The following is a 25158-nucleotide window of genomic DNA, read 5'->3' on the forward strand; positions in this document are numbered from 1 at the left end:
GCAACAAATGTTGAACAACAACGTTTTAAGCCATGACATCGTGACAAAACTATAAAAATGCAAAGGAGCGCCCGACAATCGTTCTGAAAAAAGGAAGTTAGAAAGATATATAGTAAAACGTGCGTTATCTGATTCCCACGAGAACTTTTCTGTTTGACGTTTGAATGATATTGGTTCATTTTTGCACAAGTTCACGCAAAGAATTTTACTGATAACGCTGTAATGATCTAAATAAAGACACATTGAAACGAATTTTGTTGAGGGTTGCCGACAAAAATGGCATTTTAACTATCTAGATTCCAAATTTTAGAATCTGATGATATTGGATGTCTTTTGTTCCTATTCTTCCTATTGTCTCTTAGAAAGCAACAATTATTAATGATTAAGGCATTGTTTTAATGTAACAAGTTTAGCTTTCGAATCTTTTGGCCAATTATATTTCAGCTGCAGTGATCTATATATGTCAGGAAAAACCAAGTTTTTTCCAAAGACACAAACAGAAGTACTTATTGCTTAAAACAAAATATATTCACCGCATGCAAAAATGATTTTCAATGGCGCAACTTTCGTCATACAATTCAGAGTAGCCTACTCAAGAAACAAACAAATTCTCCACAGAATAATCTCGTAAACAATGATTTTCAAGGTACAAGTTGGAATTCGCTCGCTTTGCAGACAAATTTATTCCGGGCACGAACTTAACAAATACCTCCAAGGTGCAAACCCAATTCGGCTTGTAACGGAAGAGGTTTATACAACGGAAGTTCAAATTGAGCTGCGGTTTTCAATGGCGTTTTAAGGACACTTGCAAAGTCGACGCAGAAATTAGCTGCTATAAAGTTGTGTACAAAGACAAATTACTCTTTCACGTATAATGTACCTGTTTGAACCATTAAATATTGCAATTAAGTACTGCAAACAGCAACCAGCGCCATAAATGTGAGACAAGGTTTTCTTCCGTTGCTCCGATATAGAATATTGTGACGTCATGGCTCTCTAGGGCGTGGAGTGCAGTTGCGTAACAACTGCGCAACCGCGCAAAAGACCTAAGAGGCCAAGCGTTTGGCCAACATCGACAAAACTACAAGAGCGCTGAGCGCTACAGAAGCACAAATTTTTCCTCGTGTTAACAAAGAAGACAAAGTTCAAGAAATCAAGATGCCTTTCCCAAACAGGGGTTGGCTGTTAGTTTTAATACTTACAATTCTATCATCAAATATAAGGATCACTATTTCGCAAGGTAAGTCTGTTTATATCTGTTTTTCTTCCCTTTATTTTTCGAGAATTTTCAAACTTTCATCTTTCAAGGGAGAGTTGATCCAACGACAAGATATTGTCCTGTCATAAACGTTTTATTGTTACAGCAAGAGCACGGTTTTCAAAAACGAGATAAGCAAACCTGTCGAAGTTATTCTGTTTCCAGTTTTGGGCGTTTATTGACGCCCAAGGAAGACTGCGCTAGTCTCCAAAGTAAGCCATTATGCATATCGAAACAGTTTATCTGCTTGGGCCTTTTATAGTAAGCTAACTTGAATTTCTAACTTGTTTACTACAACAAAGAACTAAGTGTCAAATACGTTTTAACTTTTTTAACAAAAAAGAAGCTGACAAATATTCTTTATTTAAATAGCGTGCGGTCTTGAAGCAAATTGTACAATCTTATGTATTTGTTCATGTAATCATAATCGTTCCTTTTGTCTGTGTATTATTAGAAACAATTCACAAAGGAAAGTATCATCTTTAATCCACTTATATTCTAAGTAAAATGTGAGGTAGATAGAAAACTTTTAGCTTTCAGAACGACATTACTGGAACGCTGGTAAACCGAACTTGCCATGAGACACTGATAAAATATCACCAAAAATTCCAATTTTGAACGAATTTCATTGCGCTTAGACACAAAAAATGAAATTACGTTAATCTGTGAGGGAGTAATTGTATTTGCTAAAGCAATTTAAACCATTTGTTTTCTAATCATCCCACATAACCATTTGAAAGGGAATTTCGTGAGAAGGAAATTTAATTTATTAAACGTCTCTTCGCTTCGCTGACTTGATATTATATCAATTGCTTCCCTAATTCTTGTTGAAAACACGTATCTCGATTTAAGACAAACAAGCGAAAGGTTTTGGAAACAAATATATCTTTGTATAGAAAGTTCAAAGAACAAAGTTATGCTCAACTCAGAATGAGGTTTAAAAATGTTTCCTTTTCCTTTGGCTAGCATTGTTTTGCTTCGTGTTGGTCGCCAGAATATTGGTCTTTTGCTTAAAGCGCGCAGCAACGAAATGTGTACGGATGATAACACAATATTACTCCCCCATCAACGACATATTTAGCAATATTTCAATACCACAATGGCAATTTTAGCAATTTTTTGCACACCACCACAATTAAGACAGATATTTCGCGGCTCGGAACTTTCTGTTCAGTTTAATTAGCACGTAATATTTAAAAACCGCATTAGACGCTGTTTTGACGATTTTCCGACTTGTTAACCATAAAGAACAACGCGTAGTTTAATTTTGGTGTCCTCTGGGAACAAAGAATCACGTGACACACCTTAAGGACACTGATTTGACGCTGAAGTTGAAAATGTAACTACATTCTTCTTGGTAATACTTGCTACTCCAAAACGCCGAAAATTGATTATCTTTACACGAAGGGAAAGTACCATTACAGCCCGAGCTAAAATGCTGAAGAGAATTTCGAGACTTAAAATCATTTTTATTTACCTTCAATAACACAATTACGGTCATAAATCGTCTGAAGAGCTATGTTGACCTTTCATTTTAACTCGGTGAACTGTGAAAAAATTAAATTTTAAGTGCTGGTAGCTAATTCTTGTAAACATGTCTTTTCAAAAGAGTATAGCCGATGTTTTAAAGAAGCAAAGCAAATTGTTTATAATTAGTAAAATAAGGACAAAAATGAATCTACAACAAGAGAAACAAATGCCAATATAAGTTCTCAGAAAATCTTTTCAAGATTATTCAGTTACATTTAGTCATTTCGGATTTTGCTCACCCGAAATTTCTAGAAATATTTGCTCTTTCATGAGGCGTTGATCTTTTTTGACCTCATTGTGAGTGAAACATTCAACGAAAGGGTGACGCAGACGATATCTAAGCTGATAGTAGGTTTCAGCGCACGCACATTAAAGCTCTTAAACTACAAGGGTAATAAATATGCATATTTGCACGTCAGCATCTGCTTGTCACCGTGTTGTGTTGCAACGCACGACTTGTTTTTCAACAAGAACCTATATTGGCTTGATTTTTTTTGTTCTTAAAAACAACTACCTGCCATATTCAAATTTTCGAAAGTGATAAAAGAAAAAATGTACTTATAATTAATATATCCTTTTGAATGAAAATTGAGTAGTTACTTCCCTTCGCAATTTGTTGATGGACTTGCTATTGTTATTTCTCCACCACGTTTCCTGAGTTTTTGAGAGAGTATTTCTTGTTCAAATGCTAAAATGTTCTCTACTGAGCTGTAGATTCTATTCTGAACCTCTCGTTAACAAAAGTCATCCTTAGGAACCGTTTTGTCAGAGATTAAGTTACTGGTTTAGAAATAACAAAGGCCACAAAGACTTCTTAAAGCTTGGCTGTGAAAATACGTTGTCATTTAGTTCTGACCACAGGAGGTTTAATTCAGTTTCAATACTCGCCTCATAGCTGTGACGACTGTTTGGCTAGAAGAAAAGACAAACTGAAAGTAAAACTACGTTCATATTAAAAATGAAACAATAATCGATACAAAAATTTGACGTTTTAGGCTTTGCAACAGTCCCAGGGAGCTACCTATCTCAAAAGTGTTCATGTATTTGCCAAAAAGAAAAAATTTTTTCAGTCACATCAAACATCGATCTTTTCATAAATTCAAGGTGGCTCTGCCAACTAACGTGAAATTACTTTAAAGAATTGTCAAAATATACGTAAAATGACAGCAGAAATGCAACTGCCTAAATTGCTTGGTTTCTGTCAAAAGCCTGAAAAGCTTAACGTTGTAGCTTTTAGTTACAACAATTTCCGAGAAAAAATTTGCTATGCTGTTTTTTGTGTGAAATCTTATCTACAGGAAGACGCAAAATATATGAGCTTAGTTATAAAGTGTAGTGAGTTTTGCTGAATCAACGTTTAATATCGCGCCCGTGGATTGAATGTTACAATAGCTGAAAGGCTTATTACCTTATTACAAGAATAATCAATATCAATACGGTGTAAGCAAGCAGACAACAGTTTATGAGAAAATCGATTGTAATCAGCGGAGAACGGGGATTATAATATTGGTGTACTATGATGTTATCATAGGAAAGATCAAAAGAAATTTGGGCTAAAATGTAACCCAAAGGGAAAAGCATTGTCTAATTTCAATAGAAATCTAAAGACTATAAACGGAGCCCCATTCGTACGAATTTTGCTGCAGAAAAACTTCGATAGAAAGGCACCTAAAGGGAACCAACATTGCGTGGCTTGAACGTTGTTCTAGATTTGACGTCACAACACACACTCTCCCCAGATCCCCTTAACGCGGTCGCGATTCAAACGGAGCGCAACTTTCACAGGGCGCAGAAATTGATAACTTAAGCAAATCAAAAACTTTAGCGCAGATTAATTTGACAAAATATGAATCATGTTTATTTAGCCAATACTTCTTCGGATGGTTAGATGCAGCTTTATATTAACATAATTCTGTTTTGTTCTTTTTCGGAATCAGGTTGTACATCGCTGGTTAAAAACGCCAACGTAAGGTTCACCGCTTCGTCAAGCGTCCAGGGTCCAGGGAGACCGATAGTTGGCGAGAATGATGTGTGGTGTGCTGGAACTCCAACTCGAAACCAGTACCTCCAAGTCAATTTAGGTAGGGTACAAATTCCTAAAATTATTTTCGTTCAAAAAATAATCGTAGTAATGATATTTTAATTCTCCAAGTTGTACATCAAACCCGAGAGACTGTGGTTCTGCTCGTTGTCAAACATCGAGAAGAGAGTTGAAAATACAACGCGCAGCGGAGTATTTTTGACGAAATTTAAGGTATTTTGAAAAGCGATGAAACAATGTCTCAATCGACTTTTGCTAAGTTGTTTCTAAGTTTTATTCTTGAGTTTTATGAGGATGATACCAGAAGCATCACAATCGCACCTGGAAAACTAACCGTTTCTTACACCTCAATTCTTTCGTTTTTATTTTGTTTGTAAAGGCTTTAACCTTCAGTTCGATCAAGTCATTGTGCAAGGAAAAGCCAACTCTAACAGATCCGTTTCTCAGTATGTCTTACTCACCAGCCCTGATGATGATATTTATACTACAATTCCTAAGGATGTAGGTGATGGAGCGAGGGTAAGCTATCAATTTACCGATTAGTTTTTGCTAATTAACAGTCCCTTAGCGTGTTCTTTTAGAATTCTTTTAGAATTCTGCGAATGGAATACAATCATGCGCGCATTGCTCTTAAAAGAGAAAGTTTTTAGTGACTTTTGGATTAAAAGTACATTAAAATGTAGGTTTAGGACTGCAATCCTTTAGATAGTCTCCAAAGGCAATAAGACTACTCACCCTCGTTGTCTATGAACGATAGTCAATTCGGCTGCAATTTGCTCATAGAAAACTCTGGCTCGTAGTATTATTGTTAATTAGTATCAATAGGTAATAATATTAACTATTTAATGTGATTAAACAATTACCTAATTACCTGTCTCAAGTGTTTACAAATCTTCGCAGCTAAAACTAAAAAGAAAATAGTTAACTAAAAACACATTTCTAGGTTCGACACTGTCATTTTATGATTTTTGTTGTTTTAACTTGATGATTATCTTATAACTAACTGAGAACTGTTTTACAGGTATTTTATGGTCCTTTGTTTGATGGCAACAAGCCGGTTATCCAGAACCTAACCACCCCAGTGCAGGCTCAATATGTGAGATTTAATCCAAAAGAACCGTTGTCTATTTTGGAAAATTACATGTGCATGCGAATTGACATACTGAGCTGCCGAAACGGTAATAAGAACTTAGAAAATTCATGTCCCTTTACCAATCACATACTGGTAGCTAGAAAACATTTTGAAATGTATCGCGAAAACATGAATTTATAACAGCATATGCAACCGGTACGTGTTACTCTAACATATACATTAAGCTAAGCATAACTTTAAAATTGGCAAGACCCGTGAAAGTGGCAAAACTAGTGGACTTTACAGGGAGGCCTGCCCGAAAGGGGTTCCTTCTTTTATTTAAGAAGTATATAAAAGAGTATGGATTTTACGAGTTGAAGTATAGAAAAGGGTAGGAGGAAATGTTCTTTAGGTATGAAGGGTCTTTGTAGGTTTGAAAAAGGGTACCATTCTAATGAGAGGTCACAAAAGGGTTTCATTTCCTTTCAAAAATTGTGTATAAAAAGGTAAGGGTTTGGGCCTCGACGCGGGGCCTCCCCGCATAACGCTTTTTGCATCCTTTCCCCGCTTCCCCAAAGATTACTGAAGTAAAAAGTTTAGAAAAGTGACGCGCTATGTTTTACTGCAGGTATAAGAAAGGGTAGCATTTGCCCCCATATGCTAAAGAGAGTATTGAAGTTGACATCTGTGTCTTTTTTGCACTTTTAGTTCCTGCTCCAATTGACGGTGGGTGGACAGACTGGTCGGCGTGGAGTGCATGCCCTGCTGATAAGTGTCTAAATGCTGTTAGGAGTCGCAGCAGAAGTTGTACAGACCCTGCGCCTGCATTTGGTGGCCAGAATTGTAGAGGAGCTTCGGGCATGAATCAGCTTTGTCCCATAGACTGCATTGGTATGAATTGCTGTTCAGTGTTAATTGAAAAATCGTTTCTTTGTTTTCTCATATATGCGAAACTGATATTTTCACACGGCCAGTCCTGTACAACATTAGAACGCCATTCTTTGAGAACCAGTTCTTCTCGCCGTAGTTAAGCGGACCAAGATGGTGTTCCCTCTCACAACTAGCGCATCTTGTAGCTTAGTTTATACCAATTGTCAAGTTCGATCTTCATTATCGGCCTAATAATAACGAATAGTTAAACAGGATGGCTCTTCATTATATGAGTACTGTTATATATAATCAAAGGGGTCCTGTTAAAACCATTCCTTTTTAATTTTGGTCAACTGAACTATAACCTCCTTTAATTTGTTATATTCTACCACAGTAAGTGTATTCAGCTATAACGTATTTTTTTGGTAGTTCACGAAAATGTATTTAAAATAATGTAACTAGTAGTTTCCCCTTCCCGGTCCATGGATCAGTCTTAAACAAAATAGAACATAGGTGATGGTTGAGGTTAATTACATAGAGAACAGGGTATTTTTCTTTGAATTGCTAATTTTTTAATCATATTCTCTGCTTTTTTACAGTCCCAATAGATGGAAGTTGGGGTAACTGGGGTGCTTGGTCTGCCTGTAGTAAAACATGCGGAAATGGGACTGCAACCCGATCACGGCAGTGTGACAAACCACACCAGCAAAATGGCGGGGGAGCTTGCGTGGGGCCAGCAATTGAGTCACAAGAATGTTTTGTTCAACATTGTCCAGGTAAGCAACAAACATCTGAAAAAAACCCTAAAGATTTAACACCCGATATTTCAACTTTTAACTCAACACTTGAGTTCCTACTTAAATGATGATACCACTTTAATTTTCTCACGTTCGTAGTTGCCGTTCGTCGTCCGACGCTCGGCGCTCGGCGTTCGTCGTTCGTCGTTTATCGTTCGTTGTTTTTCGTCCGTCGCCCGTCTTCCGACGTTTGTCGTCCGTCGTCCGTCATCCGTCGCCCATCGTCCGTCATTCGTCGTTCGTCATTTATAGTCCTTCGTCCGTCGTTTGTCGTTTATCGTCGAAGTCCGTCGTTCATCGTTCATCGTTCGTCTTTTGTCGTTTTTCGTTCGTCTTTACAGCAGTAACCCAGTGTATTTTTTTCTGGTTGGTATCTCAGATGACCATCATCGATATAAGTTTTCTAGCTTACGTTTTCTTAGCAGCAGCTACATAATACATAATCATAAAAAATCACTCACATTAACACAATTTCAATTCTCTATGTTCCTCTGCAGTTGACGGGAATTGGTCAATGTGGTCAGCTTGGTCTGCCTGCAGTGTAACATGTGGCAGTGGAACACAGACGCGAGATCGGACGTGTACCGAACCTGCCCCAGCCCACGGCGGGTTAGATTGTGTTGGTCAACCATCCGAGAGACAAAATTGTATGGAACCGGCTTGTCCAGGTAAGGAGGCTTTAAAAATCTGAAAAGATAGACAGCGTATTATAATTCAAAAACTATGGGATACTTGTTTACCCACAGAAAGCAGCTTAACATTTCTCGTTGTCTCACTGAGTAGGTTGTTCCAGATTTTGGTTCCAGCCTTCAGTTAACATTTTGCGTTCTCCCTTTTGTTCCCCATTAATAAATGCAATCGTTCCCTAAAAATATTTTTGCAGCAACCCCCATTTTTATGAGAAGTTCCCTTGTTCCTTCAAAATTACCCAAGGATATCGCTTGTCCCCTCGAAATAAATAACCACGTTTTTTTTTATTCCAAATACCCCTGAGAGTCCCTCAATAATATCTGACACCTTGAAAAGCACGTTCCTTTTAGAAAAAGAAACAAGCAGAAACAACGCTCGGCACACTTGTAAGGCTATGAATCGTTAAAGAACAAAAAAACGTTTACTTTTAAAAAAGGCTAGCTACTTGATTGTCGACATGTTTCATAAAGAATAGAAACGCAGGGAGTGAAGACTGTGTGTATTCACGTTCTTGTATTAGGCGGGTATCTGTGAAGCGGGGTTTGACTGTAATTTAAAATTTAAATGATCTAAAAAAACTGAGGTTGGCTATTCGAACAATTACCTTATATCTAATAAGGATCACTGCCAAGCAGCAATAGAAGAAGAAAACGCATTTCAGTGGATCTGTATGTGGATCCTAACTGTGTGAATGATACTGCGACTCCAAGCAGTCCCAATAGTTTACCATAAGCAAAAAGTGTTTGCATTTAATCATGTGATCATTTTTCTTTTCAGTTGTCACAACAACGGCTCCACCTACAACGACACCGCCACCAACACCAGGTAACGATACATTCTAACAACAGTGAATACAACACGCACCTGTCTGTAATAGCAACATATACGCATGAAAGGAGCTATGTCGCGGTATTTTAAGTAATTTTCTGATTACTTTTAAATTGAAGGAAACATCAATTAATAATGTTCTAACGTCGAAATCACCAACAGAGTAATAAGAAACCGAAAAAAACCGAGGATAGTTTCAACTGACGAAGATTAAGACGAATTAGAAACCATAAACTTGAAAAAACTTGTCAATTTTTACAAGTTGCCGTGTCCATGACATAACTCCTTTAAGGGTGTATGTTGCTATTATGTCGCTGTAGTTAGACATTTTTTTTTCAGTAAGGATCTATAAGAAAGGGTCACACTTAGGCTATTTAAGTTAAGAGGATCCTATGACGAAAGACTGTATCAGGCAATCCTCCGCTCTGTTCTCTGAGATAGACATGATCACTTTATTTCTTGTCAATCGACCAGTTACTGAGAGGATCCTGAAAGGGGGAGGGAAGATAAATTCCAATTTTCAAGCCCCAATTTTGCCCAAATCCCATTTCCCAGCCTATTGTTTTTCCGATTTTCCAAATCTCATTCCCTGTCCTATTATTTATTTGCTTGTGATTCTCTGTCCCAGTGACCCAAAACCCAATTTCCAAGTGAAAAGTTTCCCAAATCCCAGTTCCCATTTTTATCCCTTAAGGTCCCTTTACTGAAGGTTAGGATAATTGCAATTGCGTTTCTAAGCGCGCTGAGGAAAATGGATAATTTTTTGGCGTTAACAATGAAGCTAAATATAATTTTTCTTTTCTCTTTCAGTAACAACACCGGTTCCACCAGGTAATATTGTCAATGATTCTTATAACGAACATTTCGAAACATTACACGTATATATGCCTCGTTTTCACTTCACTGTCAGATAAGCATAAAGAAAAAGGAGACAAAAGTCTTTACAGTTTAGCTATCTCCATAACTAATTCAATTTAAACACTCGTCACGTGTTACACAGTGTACAGCAAAACGTTTCCATACTTGATAAACGTACTGAATGTTTTTCTTTAATAAAGTTTACCTGACTTCGAACTCATACTCCACTTTTTAAATTGGTGAAAATTCCAAGCCAAGAATGAACTCCACGTTTTCGTGACACGTGGACAATTTATTTTTTAGGAAGAAAAACAACAACAAAATCAATTAGGTTACGTTAGGTTTAAACAGTCTAAACTAAAAAGGCAAAGTAACTGGGAGTGTACCAAAGAACCCAATCTTTGCATGTGCCTCTACGTCTTGGTTTTTAAAATTAAATTTATATGTTATTTTTCTTTCCTTGATGCAGTCGATGGTGGATGGTCTAACTGGACCTATACCCCGTGTAATCAACCATGTGGACCAGGACAACGAAACCGAACACGAACTTGCACCAAACCACCCCCCTCGGGTAGCGGAGCTGACTGTCCGGGACTTGCCTTGGAAACACTAGATTGCAACGAAGGACCATGTGTAGGCAAGTTACTTTAATGTTGGTTTGATTCACATTCATCTGTTTTAATGTTGTTTATTAAAAACATACACAATTGATGTCACGATGGCATCACTACTATCATTATCTACAGTAGTTGTGACCCTCCCTTATGTAACAGATCACGCAATGTCCTCGAGTGTTACAACTTGCATCAGTATTAATTTTCTTTTTTTTAACTTTTTCTTTCAGATCCTAACATGCCAGAGATCGACCTCGCGTTTGCCATCAGCGCCACATCAGCCAGTTCAAACCAATCATACGCCTTAATGCAAAACACCATAAAACAATTAATTGACACATATGGCGTTGACAAAATCCACTACAGTCTCATCGTGTACGGAGCCTCCGTCGTCAGGGTTGTCAATTTCAACACCAGCTTCCCCATCAGCGCAAGCGACCTGAAGGCGGCCATCGACGCACAGCCCCCCTTGAGCGGAGGACCGGTCCTGACAGATGCATTGCAAGAAGCTTTCCGCGTTTTTAACGAGACAGAAGTTCGTCCTAATGCCAAGAAGGTTTTGGTAGTTATGCCAGATGCAAATTCTGGTGCTGCTGATAATTCTCTGTCTGCGGCGGTGAAACCAGTGGAAGATATCGGAGTTTTGGTGCTATCTGTGGGAGTTGGAGGCGGCGTGGATAGAAACGAGCTTAGCGTCATCTCGCCTAATCCCAATGATGTCATTTCCGCAAGTTTGAATGAAAACCCGTCAGTCGTTGCTGGAAACATAATTGACAGGATTCTCAACCGTAAGGAAAAAATGAGTTATAATTCACTGCTGATAAATATGGTGGTACAGTTTCTACTTGTAACTGTCGCAAGCAACATAATGTGTGTCTCGCAGGCATGCAGTAGCCTATTGCATGTGACATTTGTGAACAAAAACCGTTCGTTCTACGTTAAAAAAAGATGATAATTAGCATTTTTCACGTTTATCACGAACCGTGAAAGCTGTTTTTTTTTTGAGAGTTTAAAAATTCTGAGTCGGTTTGGTTCTTTCTGGCTTGTTCATAAATTTTCTATTTTCTCTTTTACTTGAGGGTGTGATTTTTTATTACATGCATAGTCTACAACGTGACTTTAACGCAACATTGGTCAGCATCCAAAATTGTCCTAAGGTTTCCTGGCTTTTACTATAAGAAACCTATGGAGGTCGGAAAAAACCTTGTATCTGAAAAATGATTTGCAGATTTCTCTTATCATCGTCAATTTAAAGATGTACCCAAAGCCAGAAATTAATCAGGAAGGGAATAAGTTGTGAGGGATTTTTTGTTGGTCCTCGAGAAAAAGGCAATAACTGATGTCCCCATTTTCGAAAAACAAAAAAGCTGTTCAGTTATGAAAATTGCATTCCGAGCAAAAATGTAAAATTATTCTAATTTTTTCTTCACTTACGCTTTCAGGTAATATCCCAGAGATCGAAGTTGGTTTTGCCATCAGAGTCAGCGAAATCGATTCAAATGCCATCTTCACTGTGATGCAAGAAACAAGGGCCACCATCAATCATCGCTATGCATCAAGCCAAGTCAGATATAACGTCATTATCTATGATGAGGGCAAAAGACCTATAGACCTTAACTTTGGCGTGAATGATCAACTAAGTTTGGATGACCTTATAGTTGCGGCGAACAATACAGACCCCCTCCCTGTAGATCTCCAAGGATCGTTGATTGAAGCTGAACGGCTGTTCCGATCGGTCGGGAGCGCCACAGCTAAGAAGGTTTTCATTGCTTTAACGGATACCGCAAAAAGCGATAACGACACTGAACTCATTATCGCAGGCGACGCGTTAAGAAGGCAAGGGATGCTTGTCTTTTCTGTTAATAACAATGGAAATGGAGTGAACGCAGTGACGATCACCCAGATTGATTTCCTTGGTGTACCTACCTTTACCACAGATAGATCAGTTGTTATCGCGGAGACCATTATAAAGTTTGCACTAGAAAGTAAGTTCTTGTATTTATGGCTGCACAAATACAGACAACCATTGAATTTTGATGATGCTTCAATATCAATTTTAAAATGATGTTCCAATGTGAGCCAATGAAGTTCAAATATTGGCCGATGATTTTTCAGTCTTACTCAACAATGTTTTGACGTTTTACAATAATGGTGCAATATTACTCGGTGATATAATGCTAGTCAATGGTTTTCCAATAATGTCGTAAATAGAACGATTTCCAATTGACTGTTCAAAGAAATGATGTTTTGGATGTGCTGTACACTTGCCGTAATTGTTTCCAAAAGCTGTGGCAACGTTCTTTAACCAACAAGAACAGAAATGCCGTTTTTGCTTTAAACTAATCAGGAGTAATTAAAAAACAAACAATTAAACATGACCTGCCACAGGGCTAACGATTTCCAGCGCTTGGCACCGGGTGCAGGTTTTCCCGCGCTTGGCATCCGATTGCAAGTTTTCCCGCGCTTACAACCTGGGGCAGGTTTTCCCGCCATTGGCATCAAGTGCAATTGTTTACACGCTTGGCGCCGGGTGCAAGTTTTCGCGCCCTTTGCATCGGGTGCAGGTTTTCCCGCACTTGGTGTCAAGTGCAAGTATTTCGGTAATTGGCGCCTAGTGAATGTTTTCGCTTAGAGTTTTGTTGCAATTGTTATTTCAGTCAGTTCTTTGCGATTGGCCAGATTTTACTTTGGATTTGTTTCTGTAACAGTTTTATAAACATTTTAGCATTTTTTTAACAATGTGCTGTTTTTATTTGCTCTAGTTAACATCCCATTGATCGACCTGACCTTTGCAATCAGCGCTACGTCTCTTCAAAACGCAACAACATTCGTGTTGATGCAGACTACAATCAATAACATTGTCTCGCAGTATGACATCTTTCGAATTCACTACAGCGTGATTGTCTTTGGTTCTGTTGCAACCACCCACATAGACTTCGGCTCGGTTATCCCAGATAAATACGATTTAATTCGTCGAGTGGCGAGGCTTTCAAAAAGCCCTGGAAATCCAGATCTGGTCCAAGCTTTGCAACACGCGAAGAGGGTGTACGAGTCACAGTCGGTGCGACCAGACGCTAGGCGCTTCCTGGTTGTAATTATGGACAACGCCTCGGTTAATAACCGCAATGATCTGAATGCAGCCGTGACCGACCTGGATAATTTAGATGTCGTTATCATTGGTGTTGGAGTTGGAAATTCCGTGAATCCAACAGATAATGAAATAATTACCAAGGACCCACGACACATTATTACCGTTGGAATCAACAAATCACCAGATGAACTAGCAAGAGAAATCATAGACGCAATTTTTATCAGTATAAGAAGTAAGTTTATATGACTGATTCTCCTTTGTTTTATTTTTCCCTGTTCCTTTGTTATTGTAAAAACTGCAATCATGATCAATTTCCCACATGTTTTTCGATTCTTCTTCCGCTCTTGAGAGGTCTCACATTCAACCCCAAGAATTTAATACTGATGACAAAGCTCTACAAAATTTCGTTAAATGTTTACTTAGTGGTGGTTGCTTGGTTTTGATATTTTCCCGCGCAAGAAACAATTTGTCCAAGACACTACACGGATCATGGTGAAACTACGCTATCAGTATGGAAGTTTTTTTGGTTAAGTCTGAGACATTTCTATTTTGTGGAGAAATAATTAAGTGTGCAAAGAGATACATACTTTTTATTGCTTATTTTTTTTAAGGACGACAAAAGACTGCTCTGTCTTAATCCCAAGCTTTATGAATCCTTCAGACTTCAGATTTTCTCGGGGATGAAAAAATGCAAAACTTTAGATAGATATTTTATTAATACAACTTCGCAACCTGGTTATTATTTTTATTTATAAATTTATAAAGATAATAATATATAATTTAATTTTTTTTTTTTTTTTTTTTTTTTTTTTTTTTTTTTTTTTTTGGGTTTTTTTTTTTTATTAACATTAAGTCTTAAATCTATTTTTGGTGATAAATTTAACATTATTTTTTTCAATCTGTAGCTGCTGGATTTTCCCAATGGGCAGATTGGTCCACATGCACAAAATCGTGTCAATCAGGTGGCGTGGCGGGAACTCAGCGACGCACACGCGTTTGTGTTAAATCTAGACTAGGATGTATTGGTGCTACAGCGGAAACTAGAGAATGCAACACGCAATTCTGCCAAGGTAAGTTACATCAATTTCAAAACGCAAACGCAAAGACATGTGACAGGAGTTGCCAAGCAACTGGTGTCAAAAAAGTAAATTCAATCGAATGAAGGGCTCCCGTAGGGTTTTCGTAAGGGTTACATAGATATTTGCCTGTAATAGTTAAGGTGGCTGATAACGGTTTACAGCATCTTCCAATCCTTATACTTTGTTGGGTCAGTACTACAACTCTTTGCAGTTGCTATTACAGACATGGTATGAAACAAATGCCCAATCATTGGTCGACAAGTTGAAATCTTTTTTTTTTTATTAAAAACTCCTTTAATTTTAGCTTTCAGTGCTAATAACTAAAAAGTTAAGCTCGGTGACCCCCATTAAATTGTTATTGTTGAGTTGTGATCAGCAAGTCATGATACAACTTTTCGCAAAGTTCAGAAAACATCTATCAGAAGGTTTAGAGCCACCTTAATTTTTCGATTTCCTATGTGTGTTACCCATGTAGTGTTTCACACAGTTTTCAATTATATTTTGCAGGTTGCGAGGAGAGAGGTCCATTCGCTGATATTGCCTATGGGTCTTCGCCTGACCCTCCTGTTCAAGCTGCAGCGTGGGCTAGACTGAACACTTCTGACCCCGGTGCAAACCAAAGGGCCTGGTGTGTAAGACCAGATGATGTTGGCAATGCTACATATGTCCAGATTGATTTAGGTACAAGCAGTGAAATAATGATTGTATGTAGCTATAGCAAAGGAATAAAGGAACTGTGTCACGAAAATTAAGCCAATTTAATTTAGACATAAGAAAATGGCTACCAAATTATGTGAAAATTGAAAACAACCAATTAAAACAATGATGTAACATTTCAACAACAAACAAATACAAAAGAAGATACGGATGGTCAAAAATTAGAGAAAATAAAAGTAGATTGTCATATGGGTTTATGAAACACGGCTGGGCTGAACGGTTTTCAAAGTTGATCCCTTTTGATTGTAGCTTTAAATTTTAACGCCCGGGAGACACATTTGTTTTAAATGAACTGAGGGACAGTTTTGTCAGTGAGATCCATAAAAGTAATTTCTTCGCTAACGTCAAGTTTCATAGCAAAAATATAGCAAAACGTAATAAAATAGACTTAGCTCATTTGTTAGTCTAATGCTTTGTTATTGAATCATTACAGGAGAAAACGTCGAGATTTTCCGTCTCGCCACTAAAGGCCGGGAGCTTACGGGTCACTGGGTGACAAGTTACTCTATTTCGCACAGTTCGGATGGCCTTAGCTTCAATTTCTTTCAGGAGGATGGGCAATTAAAGGTGCATTTAATTAATTAATTAATTAATTAATTAATTGGCTGACTGAATTTCACACCAATGTGCATTACCGTTAATGTATCTAAGAAGTAAAAGTTCTACTCAATAGCTTTCATTTCAATGGTCAGACACTGGGGTTTCAAACACTGACTTAAAAGTTAGAACCACCTTGTACAGCATTATAAACAGTACCACATGTAAGTACTGCTCAGTAGCTTTCATTTAAATGGTCACTCATGAGCGTTTCATCCATAGACTTAAAAGTTAGAACCACCTTGTACAGCATAATAAACAGTACCACATGAAGGTACTACCACAATAGCCTTAATTTCATTTGAATGATCACGCACTAGATTTTCATGCACAGGCGTTTTAATTAAAATGTTATGAGAACTGTCTTGTACAGCACAATAATTATTAATGTAACATAATTATATATGTTATTTTAATGTCATTTCAGGTTTTTCCTGGTAATACAGATCCAAGCTCTGTCGTATTTAACGAGGTTAATATAACAACACCAGTTAAGTTCATTCGATTCCATCCGGTCTCATTCAACGAGCAGCCATGCATGCAAGCTTCAGTCTTTGGATGTACGCTCCCGAGTGAGTATTCCAGTAGTAGCATTTAACATGCAAGTCGTTTCGATTTAAAGTCATATCACCGAAATAGATTTCAGCAGGAGCAGGAAGACCTTGAAGATATATACCCTGTTATTCCTTACAATATCAGCAATTATATCATCACGAGTACTGGCTAAGTTCACATTTTCGTTTATTGTTTATTTATCTACAATTGAAATTTGTTCATTATCATTTTATAAAAAGAAGGTGATTGCTAGACTCAGAAAAATAAAAAAAAGGTTACGTCCCGGTACTCGCCGTTTACGAGAAAAGACGATTTATCTCTCTTGCGAGCCAAGCCGTATAGAAAAAGCCGCCATTTTCTTAATGTGTGCAGTACGGGATGCGCAATGCAATACTAAGGAATGACCTTAGAACCGAATTCAATAATAATAATAATAATAATAATAATAATAATAATAATAATAATAATAATAATAATTAAAAGTCATTCGATTTTTATTCAGAATAACATGCGGAGTTACTTTTAAAGAAACTCTGTTATTATCAGAAGTTCATAATTATGTTTATATTTATTATAACAAAATAACGATGACATATAAGCGCTTAACCTCTCAATCAATTTATTGCAGACCTTGTTGGACCCAGTGAGGCTCCATTTATCGGAGATGAAAAGGCAGAGATAGGAGTATGTAAGTATATCACAATTTCATGTTTTGTTTCCCACTTACATCATTTTAACACCAGTTATTGTCCAAGTGCGGGGGGCAATGACGTACTTATATTATGCATCTTTATGTAAGGCTGGCTAGCTTCAGCATCCATGGGTGGCGTAGCAGGGGGGTCAGGGGGCTGTAGCCCCCCAAAGGAACAGCCTGGCCTAGCCAGAGGAAAATAACTTGACCACCTCCTTAGCCAATCAGAATTACCAGAATGCACGATCCAGGCCATCTGGACCACGCACAGACCAAAAGAAATAAAAGAACATATAGCAAAGAATCATACAGTTTTCTCGCTTTATATCAACGTGTATTTTTTGCTGTTTTTGCAGTGATTGCATTATGGATATTAGCTGGAATCTTATCGTTCCTCCTTCTCATGGCTTGTTGTTATTATTGTTGCTGGCATGTTTGCTGCGGCAGGTAAGAGACAGTTATCTTTGATTTTAGCGAAAAACTCGAGTCCAAAAGGCTTGTTTGTTATTTTAGATTTTCTGTTTTAAGCTGTCTCGTAATTGAAAGAATTACGACAGAAATCACTAGCTGGATTTTACAATTGTTTTTTGTTGAAATATTTTGCACAGTCGACACTTGCAGAATCCACCAATATTTTTTTTAAATTAAAGTGTTATTTTCACACTTAACTTGTAGTAAAAGGGACCCTACTGAAATTGAATGTCCCCCGGCATGACTTAAGAAAACAGTATTACATGCACACTGTGTATTTTGCGGCGTTTTGAGGCCGTTTCTTCGAGCGAATTTCATATTTTTGTAATGCCCAATAAATTCCCATTTACCTTTTTACATTTTGCTTTTTTCTATGGCAACGTTATTGCAATTAGATGTGCATTAAGTTATATATCAAATACAAGGGACAGTGCTTCATTGGAATATCCAAACACCGAGAGGAGAGTTGAAAAATACGACGCGCAGCAGAGTAGAGTAATATTTTTTTACGAAATTCGAGGTGTTTGGATAGCCGATGCACTTGGAAACACTGTCTCGAGTGTTTAATATATCTTCTCAATCGAAATTAAATAAAACTACGCAGTAAACGGATAAAAAAAATCGTAAAAAGCTATGCTAATTAAGACCAGGTATCCAAACTTCCTTTACGGTCATGATTTTCTTTATTTTATTTTGATGAATTATTTAGAAAAATTATTAGAAAACCTTAGAAAACCTTTTCAAAAGCTTAGTTTCCTTTGTATTTCTTGTTAATTAGGGGAAAGAAGAGGAAAGGTCTGACTGCATACAGACATACGTGGATTGATGACACAGATGGGTATCTTATTGAAGATTTGGACAAGAGATGGAGGTTACCGCCAGTAGACATCGTGTCAAGAGCGGCTGAGGACGAAATACAGGAAGTTGCCATAGAGATGGGCAATGAGAACCCTAAACCATCAGGTACAAGAGGGCAGCAAAATTTTAAAAGAATTTTTCGTTCTACGCTCGTTGTTTCATAGTTTGAAGCCGATTTACCATGAGGGATATTCTAAAAAAATTTTGACAAAGAAAATTTGAAATCTTCAATAGTCTAAGGTATTTCTTAGTGGAGGCGCGGTGGCCTAATGGTTGGTACGCCGGGGTCCAGATCGAGCGGTTCGAACCCTGGCTGGGTTCGGAAACTCTCCGGTTTCGGTCTCATGAAGAGATAAGGAATATTTCTACCTTTCAAGGGATGGTAAGGTAGTCCATCTTTGGGCTACTTCCCCACTACATGGATGGAGAGAGACACTATCAGAGTAGTCTTATCCAAGAACACAACAAAGTGTACCCGGCCAGGGCTCGACCCGCCTCATATACAGTACGAAAATGTAAATTCTATTTTTATTCAACTGTTTCAGGAGTCATCCAATTCGGCATCGAGACTGACGAAACAAAAGGCAAGCACGTGACTGCCGAAAAAGTGTTTTCAGAGACACCGCAGTACTCAGAAGACGTCGGCACAGTCCAAAGTGGCGCCAGCATGACCACAATGAGTTCCAATGACACAGGGTACAGGTCTGCTGAGAGACGAAAGCGAATCAAGAGCGAAACCGCTGCATCGATATTAGCAGCTGGGGGTGGTGGAGATCCACGCTATGTGAATCAACGGAGAAAAAGTTCTGGCATCTCCAATGGAGGATTTATCAGGTATTTTGATAAGTTATTAGACAAAAAAAAAATAAGAAGCTTTGCTATAAAAAGGATGACAAATTTTTACACTTGCAGCCATGTGACAATTTTTTATGTGACAAATATATTTGATCGTGTAGATGACACAACAATTATTTGTCAGCAGTCTAAAGTTTAGTGCGCCAGTGATGGCCCTGGGCAGCAGAGATACGTACAGAGATACGCACGCAGAGTACTTAGTGGGTGTTTGGGAGATTGGGGACCACATATGTTGATGCAATTATATTTGCCACATTTTATGTGACAAGTCATCTACATGAGCAATTTTCGCATGTGACAACTTTTATTTGTCACATAAAAGCTTACACGCCAGCTTGTCAACAACAAAATTATATTTGTCATATAAAAATTGACCATTTTTTTACGTATACACGAACAAATAAAAATTGCCATATAAAAATTGCTCGTGTAATCTCAGCTTAAATTAGACTGTTCAATATTAAAAACAACACAACACACATTCTCTTTCTTCAGATCTGAAGAATGGCTGATTGATCCATCTGAACCGCCCAAAAATCGCAAACGATCACAGGAACTAAAACGTTCCCAAAGCGCAGACGAAATGGCAGCCATCGATTATGACATGTTTGAACAACGCCCTGGGTCAGCTGATAATGCTGTTCGAGGGGAGCTGGGACGTGACGGCTACATGAGGATGAAACAAACAAGCCGGGACCGTGTGAATGAGGTCGATGGGGGATTTCCCATGGGAACTGCTGACGTAGCTATTGGGGGCATTGAGGCACCGGAGACCCATATCTACGATATGGCCGGACAGGAACTTACTTTCGCGACGGATAATGGGGTATACCGTAGGGAACAGTGGAGTGCCGTGGGGGAAGAAGGACCCGGACAGTTAACAGAGGAGGGATTTAGGGAGATTCACGTTCAAGAGGAACCGCCGTACGCTGAAATACACTTTGATGACGAGGTTGGTAAAACTTTTTGAAGTATAAAGCAGTACTTGGGTGGGTTTTGTTTGGGGAGCATTTGCGTGTATAATATCTCAGCCTCTATCGATCTATTCATCAGTCCTTCAAGCAGAACTTTAATTCAATGGGTTTGGTTTAACTACACAGTCTGGTAGTCTATTTCAGCAAGAAAAAAAAAGGTGAGGTATTTTTTAGGCCAATTTGAGGTCAGCTTGCTTCACGGAAAGTATTGCATGAAAATGTTGATGTGTTGAACAGGAAAACCTGAAAAAAAAGAATTGCAGACCACATAATACGATAATTTAGTTAGAAAAACTGACAGTTGCTTATGATGCCTACGGTACGAAGGAACATGTTGCGCGATCAAAATAACAACAAGTATACATACAAGAATTATATTAGATCAGCACACTTGAGGAGGCAGGTCCCTGCTATATATCCCTGCTTCATTTTCGTGTGTGTGCGCGTTGTGGTTTTGTCGCTGCTGCAAGTCGCTGCGACATGTTCATAAGTTGGTCCGGGACCTTAAGACAATGTAAATGAAATTTCACTTGACTAATTTTTTCTTTTTTTTATTTTTCAGGGGAATATACTCAGCGTTACAAACTAACCTTGTGGACTAAAAACGACGGGAAATAACAACACATCTTGGCAGAGGAAAGGACTATTCGGTCTAACTTAACAAAAACCGTGTTTTTAGCTTATTAGTTTGAATAACGGTTTCGCTATTTGTTTTTTTTGTTGTGGTAGTTTGTGTGTTCTTCACCTAACTTTGTTAGGTACCACAGCTAAAGAGCTGTTGCGTTTTGCCCGTTGCAAAACAATTAGACGAGCCAGCCGTATGGTCGGCGAGGCTGTTAGATATTGTAGATCAAGGACCTGAACTTATGAATAAGGGTCTTTTGACATTTATTTTTATTTTAAACAAAGTAAAGAGAAGCAATTATTTAGAAAACCCTAAGGTCGAACTGGGTGTTAAGCTGCTTGATCTCGTATCAAATGCTTTTGTTATGAACTGTAGTAAATAGAGTCAGTTGACTACTTTCTAGTCTGCTTCAGGTTATCGTTTACTTCACATAAAAAGTCACAAAGTGTCCATATTATTAGAGTAATGGTGCTATTTAAAAAGAATAAAAAACAAAAACACGCGTGTGAATCTCAACAGCCGCCATCTTTGAATCCGACGGTCGTGAAGAATCTGGGTTCTAGATTGGATGACAAGCGAGCTCATAGAAGCAAGCGAAAAAGAGTAAATAAAGCTATAAATTCAGTTTTGAACTGTTTTGATTTTGTAGATAGTTGATGCTGTATTAGCTTCTTGAGTGTCTTATAATTTTCAATAATACATTAGACTTGTGCAAGAGAATTTGTACGTTATCTTCTCTTGACGTTTGCAAGTAACATTGTCTTGGTAACGCTTAACGTCAGGTAACATGTAAAATTACTTAAGTGTAGTCAGCGGTCTTGTTTTATTTTTGAATAACATATGAAGATATCGATTAAATTATAAATGAGTGTCTAACGCTTCTTAACAAATGGAATAAAGCTTCAAATTACTATGCTAGTGTGCATTGCTCGGGGAGTAGGTACTTAGACAAGTGTGGGTGGGCGGGGAGTTTGTTTCATGAATGGGGGTTTTAAAGAATTTTACGAACACTATATTTTTTCAAATAAAATAAAGCCCAGTTTTTTTCGTTGACGTTTACATATCTCATCGTTCTGTCTATTAATCGTTTTAACAAATTCTTTGGGGACTGGGGTAGTCCAGTCCCTGAACTATCTCTTTTGTGCGCCCTTGATAGGGCGGGGATAGGGAGAGTTCACGGACTGGACTAGGGCCAGGGGGGGGGGGGGAGTGGGGTGTATAAATCCCATTTTCGCAGCCCAAATTTTGACCCAATCCCTTTTCCCAGCCTATCGTTTCCCCAAATTTTCAAAATCCCAGTCCGAGTTTTATTGTTTTTCTGTCTGTGATTCCCATTCCCAGTGTGCAAATCCCAGTCGCAGTGAACCCAATTCCCATTTTACCCCTTGGAGACCCTCTGCGCAGTTGTACATCACAGTAGGCATAAACAGATTGTGCTCGGCAACTTTTGAGCAACTTTTAGCGTTTTGAGCAACTTTTTGTAGTACCAGCAACCTAGGGCAACTCTTGCCTTCCTTGGCGACTTTTGAGCAACAAATTGATATAAAACCGATCCAAACCATAAAAAGTCGTTTCATTTCGAAGGATTTTATTAAAACTGGTTTTATCAAAACTGATTTTATTAAAACTAAGGATATACAATAAAATGACAATAAAATAACACTTGCTTTACGCCCACGAAATCTGGACAGCGGCTAGCTATCTAACGGGCGCTTAAATCCATATAACAAAATCTCATATAACAATGGCTTTTTGGCCTCTTTTAATGATTGTAAGAATATTTCATGAAAATGTTTAAATGGCAACAAACAAACAAACACGTTTTGAGTATTTATCTAAAACAAAACGTCTCTGGAGTGCAAGCAAACTTTTCTAAATTTTAGTGACAACTTTTTGATATTTGAGCAACTTTAGAGCAACTTTTGGGTATATTGTGTTCAAAGCAACTTTTCCTGAATTTACAAGCACAATCTATTCATGCCTACATCACAGAAGACGTCAAAATGCAGTAAGAACATCAGTGACCAACTCGACTCACCTATTTTTGTTTTCTTTTGTTCTTACCACATTTTGACGTGATTTATGATCTATATAATTATGATCAGGCGCACGGTAAAACAAAATCCAGTTTTTGTAAAAGTCATCCAGCAAAAAGTTTTTTGGGAAAATACGGGAGCCATACCAAATCTTTCTGGCACATTTTCGCATACCGTTCCTTTTTTTGCGCGCGGCGAGACTCTGAGGGGCGGCTACTAAGCCGGCAAGGTTTGTTATTGTACCAAAATGGCGGCTGATTTGAATGAAGATTTTCGCGACGATTTTCGCAAATTCGAAGTGTTATGAACGGAGAAAAAGAAGTGCATTACTAAAGTCAGTTCCTAGAAACGGCAAAGAAAGGTGCGAGGTAAGCTGAAGAATATATGAAAAAGTTAAAAGTTAAACGTTACGAAAAATATATATATTTTTCGTAACGTTTAACTTTTAACTTTTTCATATTTATAATTTACGGATGAATGATTATTTTAACCTCATATTTAATTACGCATCTTGTTCCACGACTGCCTTTTGTGGGCTGTCTGACAAATGCAGACTGCAGACTTCCACTCTGGTTAGCCTGAAAACACTCCAGTTGGCCTGTTTATGGTTTAGCTGCCAATAATGTTAATGGCAACACAATACATACTTGTAGTCTGTAGTTTCCAGTCAGCAGTCTGCAAATGCAGACATCACCGGGGTTGTATGAGAGAAACTGTATGCATAATATTATGGGAGTACACTGAAATATATGCAAAATGTGTGATGCAGTGAGGCATACGAGGGTGAGGCAGCATTAGACATGTGACATAGGAGACATAAATCCCTAATCCCACTAAAAAGGCTAACCGCAAGCTAAGCTAGCTGTAGGCTAACCGGAGTGTTATTTAGGCTAACCAGAGTGCTGAATTTAGGCTTACCGGGATGACTCGCATGTCACGCCGCCTAACACTGTGAAACAACCCAAAAAAAAAAAAAGATTCAAAGCAACATTGTACTAGTTGTTGACTATTTAAATTATATAAAACAGACAAAGCTGTTTATTAATTTCTGGGATCTGGGGGTGGGGAGGAAGAGGGGCAAGTAGGTTAGACTCAGACTAGAAGTGAGCTCACATTGCTCCCTTAATTTGTCTGTTTGAAGTTGTTCAATATTTTCCTAATTTTTCTTTATGTATTGCTAAATTTATTTGTTGTTGTCACCATCATCATTTCCGTTTCCCAGCTTATTCATTGCTTTAAATAAAAAGCATACTTGAAATGCCAGAAAAGCTCCACATTTTCAATCTTATTATGCAGAACTAATGTAAACAGTTGACTATTCTTTGCTCAGGACCCAAAAAGATTAAACTCTTTTGCACTTCTATAGCATTTCTGTCATGTACATTTTTAAATTGTCAAATCAGACTCTGTCACCCATTCCCTGAATCTGCATGTAGACCATAGCCAAGATTCAGGCCAATATAAAGGAAGATTTGTTTGGGGGGGTTGAGGAGGGGGGGGGGGGTGCCAAGTTCTCCTTGAGGGAGTGGCTTTCTGATTGTATGAACAGCTGCACTTCTGGCTTCAACCAGGGGGGTGGGGAAGGTGTGGTGTGAAATTGGCCTTTGTCGACTGTTAGATCAAAACTATTCTTTAAATTATCTTCTATTTTTTCAAGACAGCTATTTGATGGAAGTCTGGCTTTGACTATAAGGCTTAGGCCGGTTTTGTTCTAACTATGAGGCAGACCAAAATGAATGAATAATTTCCCACTTCCTGTACTGTTCTCTCCTTCATTTACCCCCTCTCTTGTTTCCCAGATTAATCTAAAGTTAGTAATTATAAATTATAACATTGATCAGTGACATTTTACCTTTATCACCTGTTTTGCATTGAAAAATTCCATGCCCTACCCTTTCCTCGTAGGTAGAAGGGAGGGAAGGAGGGAGGGAGGGAGCGACGTAGGGGGGGGGGGAGGAAAGGAGGGAGGGAAGGAGGGTGGAATAAAGGGAGGATGGGAGGGAAGAAGGAAAAAAATGGAAAGAAGAAAGGAAGGGAGAATTGAGGGAAGA

At 38.2% G+C, this 25158-nt stretch overlaps 1 protein-coding gene across 1 annotated transcript; it reads left to right on the top strand.

Annotated features, from left to right (window-relative positions):
• The first annotated feature begins 1083 nt into the window (after positions 1-1083).
• On the top strand, positions 1084-21345 carry LOC144667205 (coadhesin-like). Its single transcript, XM_078528609.1, has 23 exons — positions 1084-1240; positions 4726-4869; positions 5209-5348; positions 5851-6007; positions 6610-6792; positions 7371-7547; positions 8066-8236; positions 9036-9083; positions 9897-9917; positions 10414-10581; positions 10789-11346; positions 12001-12543; positions 13321-13881; positions 14555-14719; positions 15236-15409; positions 15879-16012; positions 16470-16614; positions 17226-17285; positions 17645-17735; positions 18538-18722; positions 19163-19451; positions 19968-20424; positions 21009-21345. The coding sequence occupies exons 1-23, from the start codon at positions 1159-1161 to the stop codon at positions 21033-21035; spliced, it is 4680 nt and encodes a 1559-aa protein (XP_078384735.1). The 5' UTR covers positions 1084-1158; the 3' UTR covers positions 21036-21345.
• The last annotated feature ends 3813 nt before the right edge of the window (positions 21346-25158 follow it).

This window comes from Oculina patagonica, chromosome 10 (genome assembly GCF_052425735.1).
Source record: "Oculina patagonica isolate OP01 chromosome 10, crgOcupat, whole genome shotgun sequence".
NCBI classification, from domain to species: domain Eukaryota; kingdom Metazoa; phylum Cnidaria; class Anthozoa; order Scleractinia; family Oculinidae; genus Oculina; species Oculina patagonica.

Excerpts from the sequence above, each read along its gene's own strand:
- LOC144667205 (XM_078528609.1), top strand. The coding sequence starts at position 1,159 with ATGCCTTTCCCAAACAGGGGTTGGCTGTTAGTTTTAATACTTACAATT. Across the intron at positions 8,237-9,035 it reads TATGGAACCGGCTTGTCCAG|TTGTCACAACAACGGCTCCA; the intron begins GTAAGGAGGCTT and ends TTTTCTTTTCAG. Across the intron at positions 16,013-16,469 it reads AGGAGGATGGGCAATTAAAG|GTTTTTCCTGGTAATACAGA; the intron begins GTGCATTTAATT and ends ATGTCATTTCAG.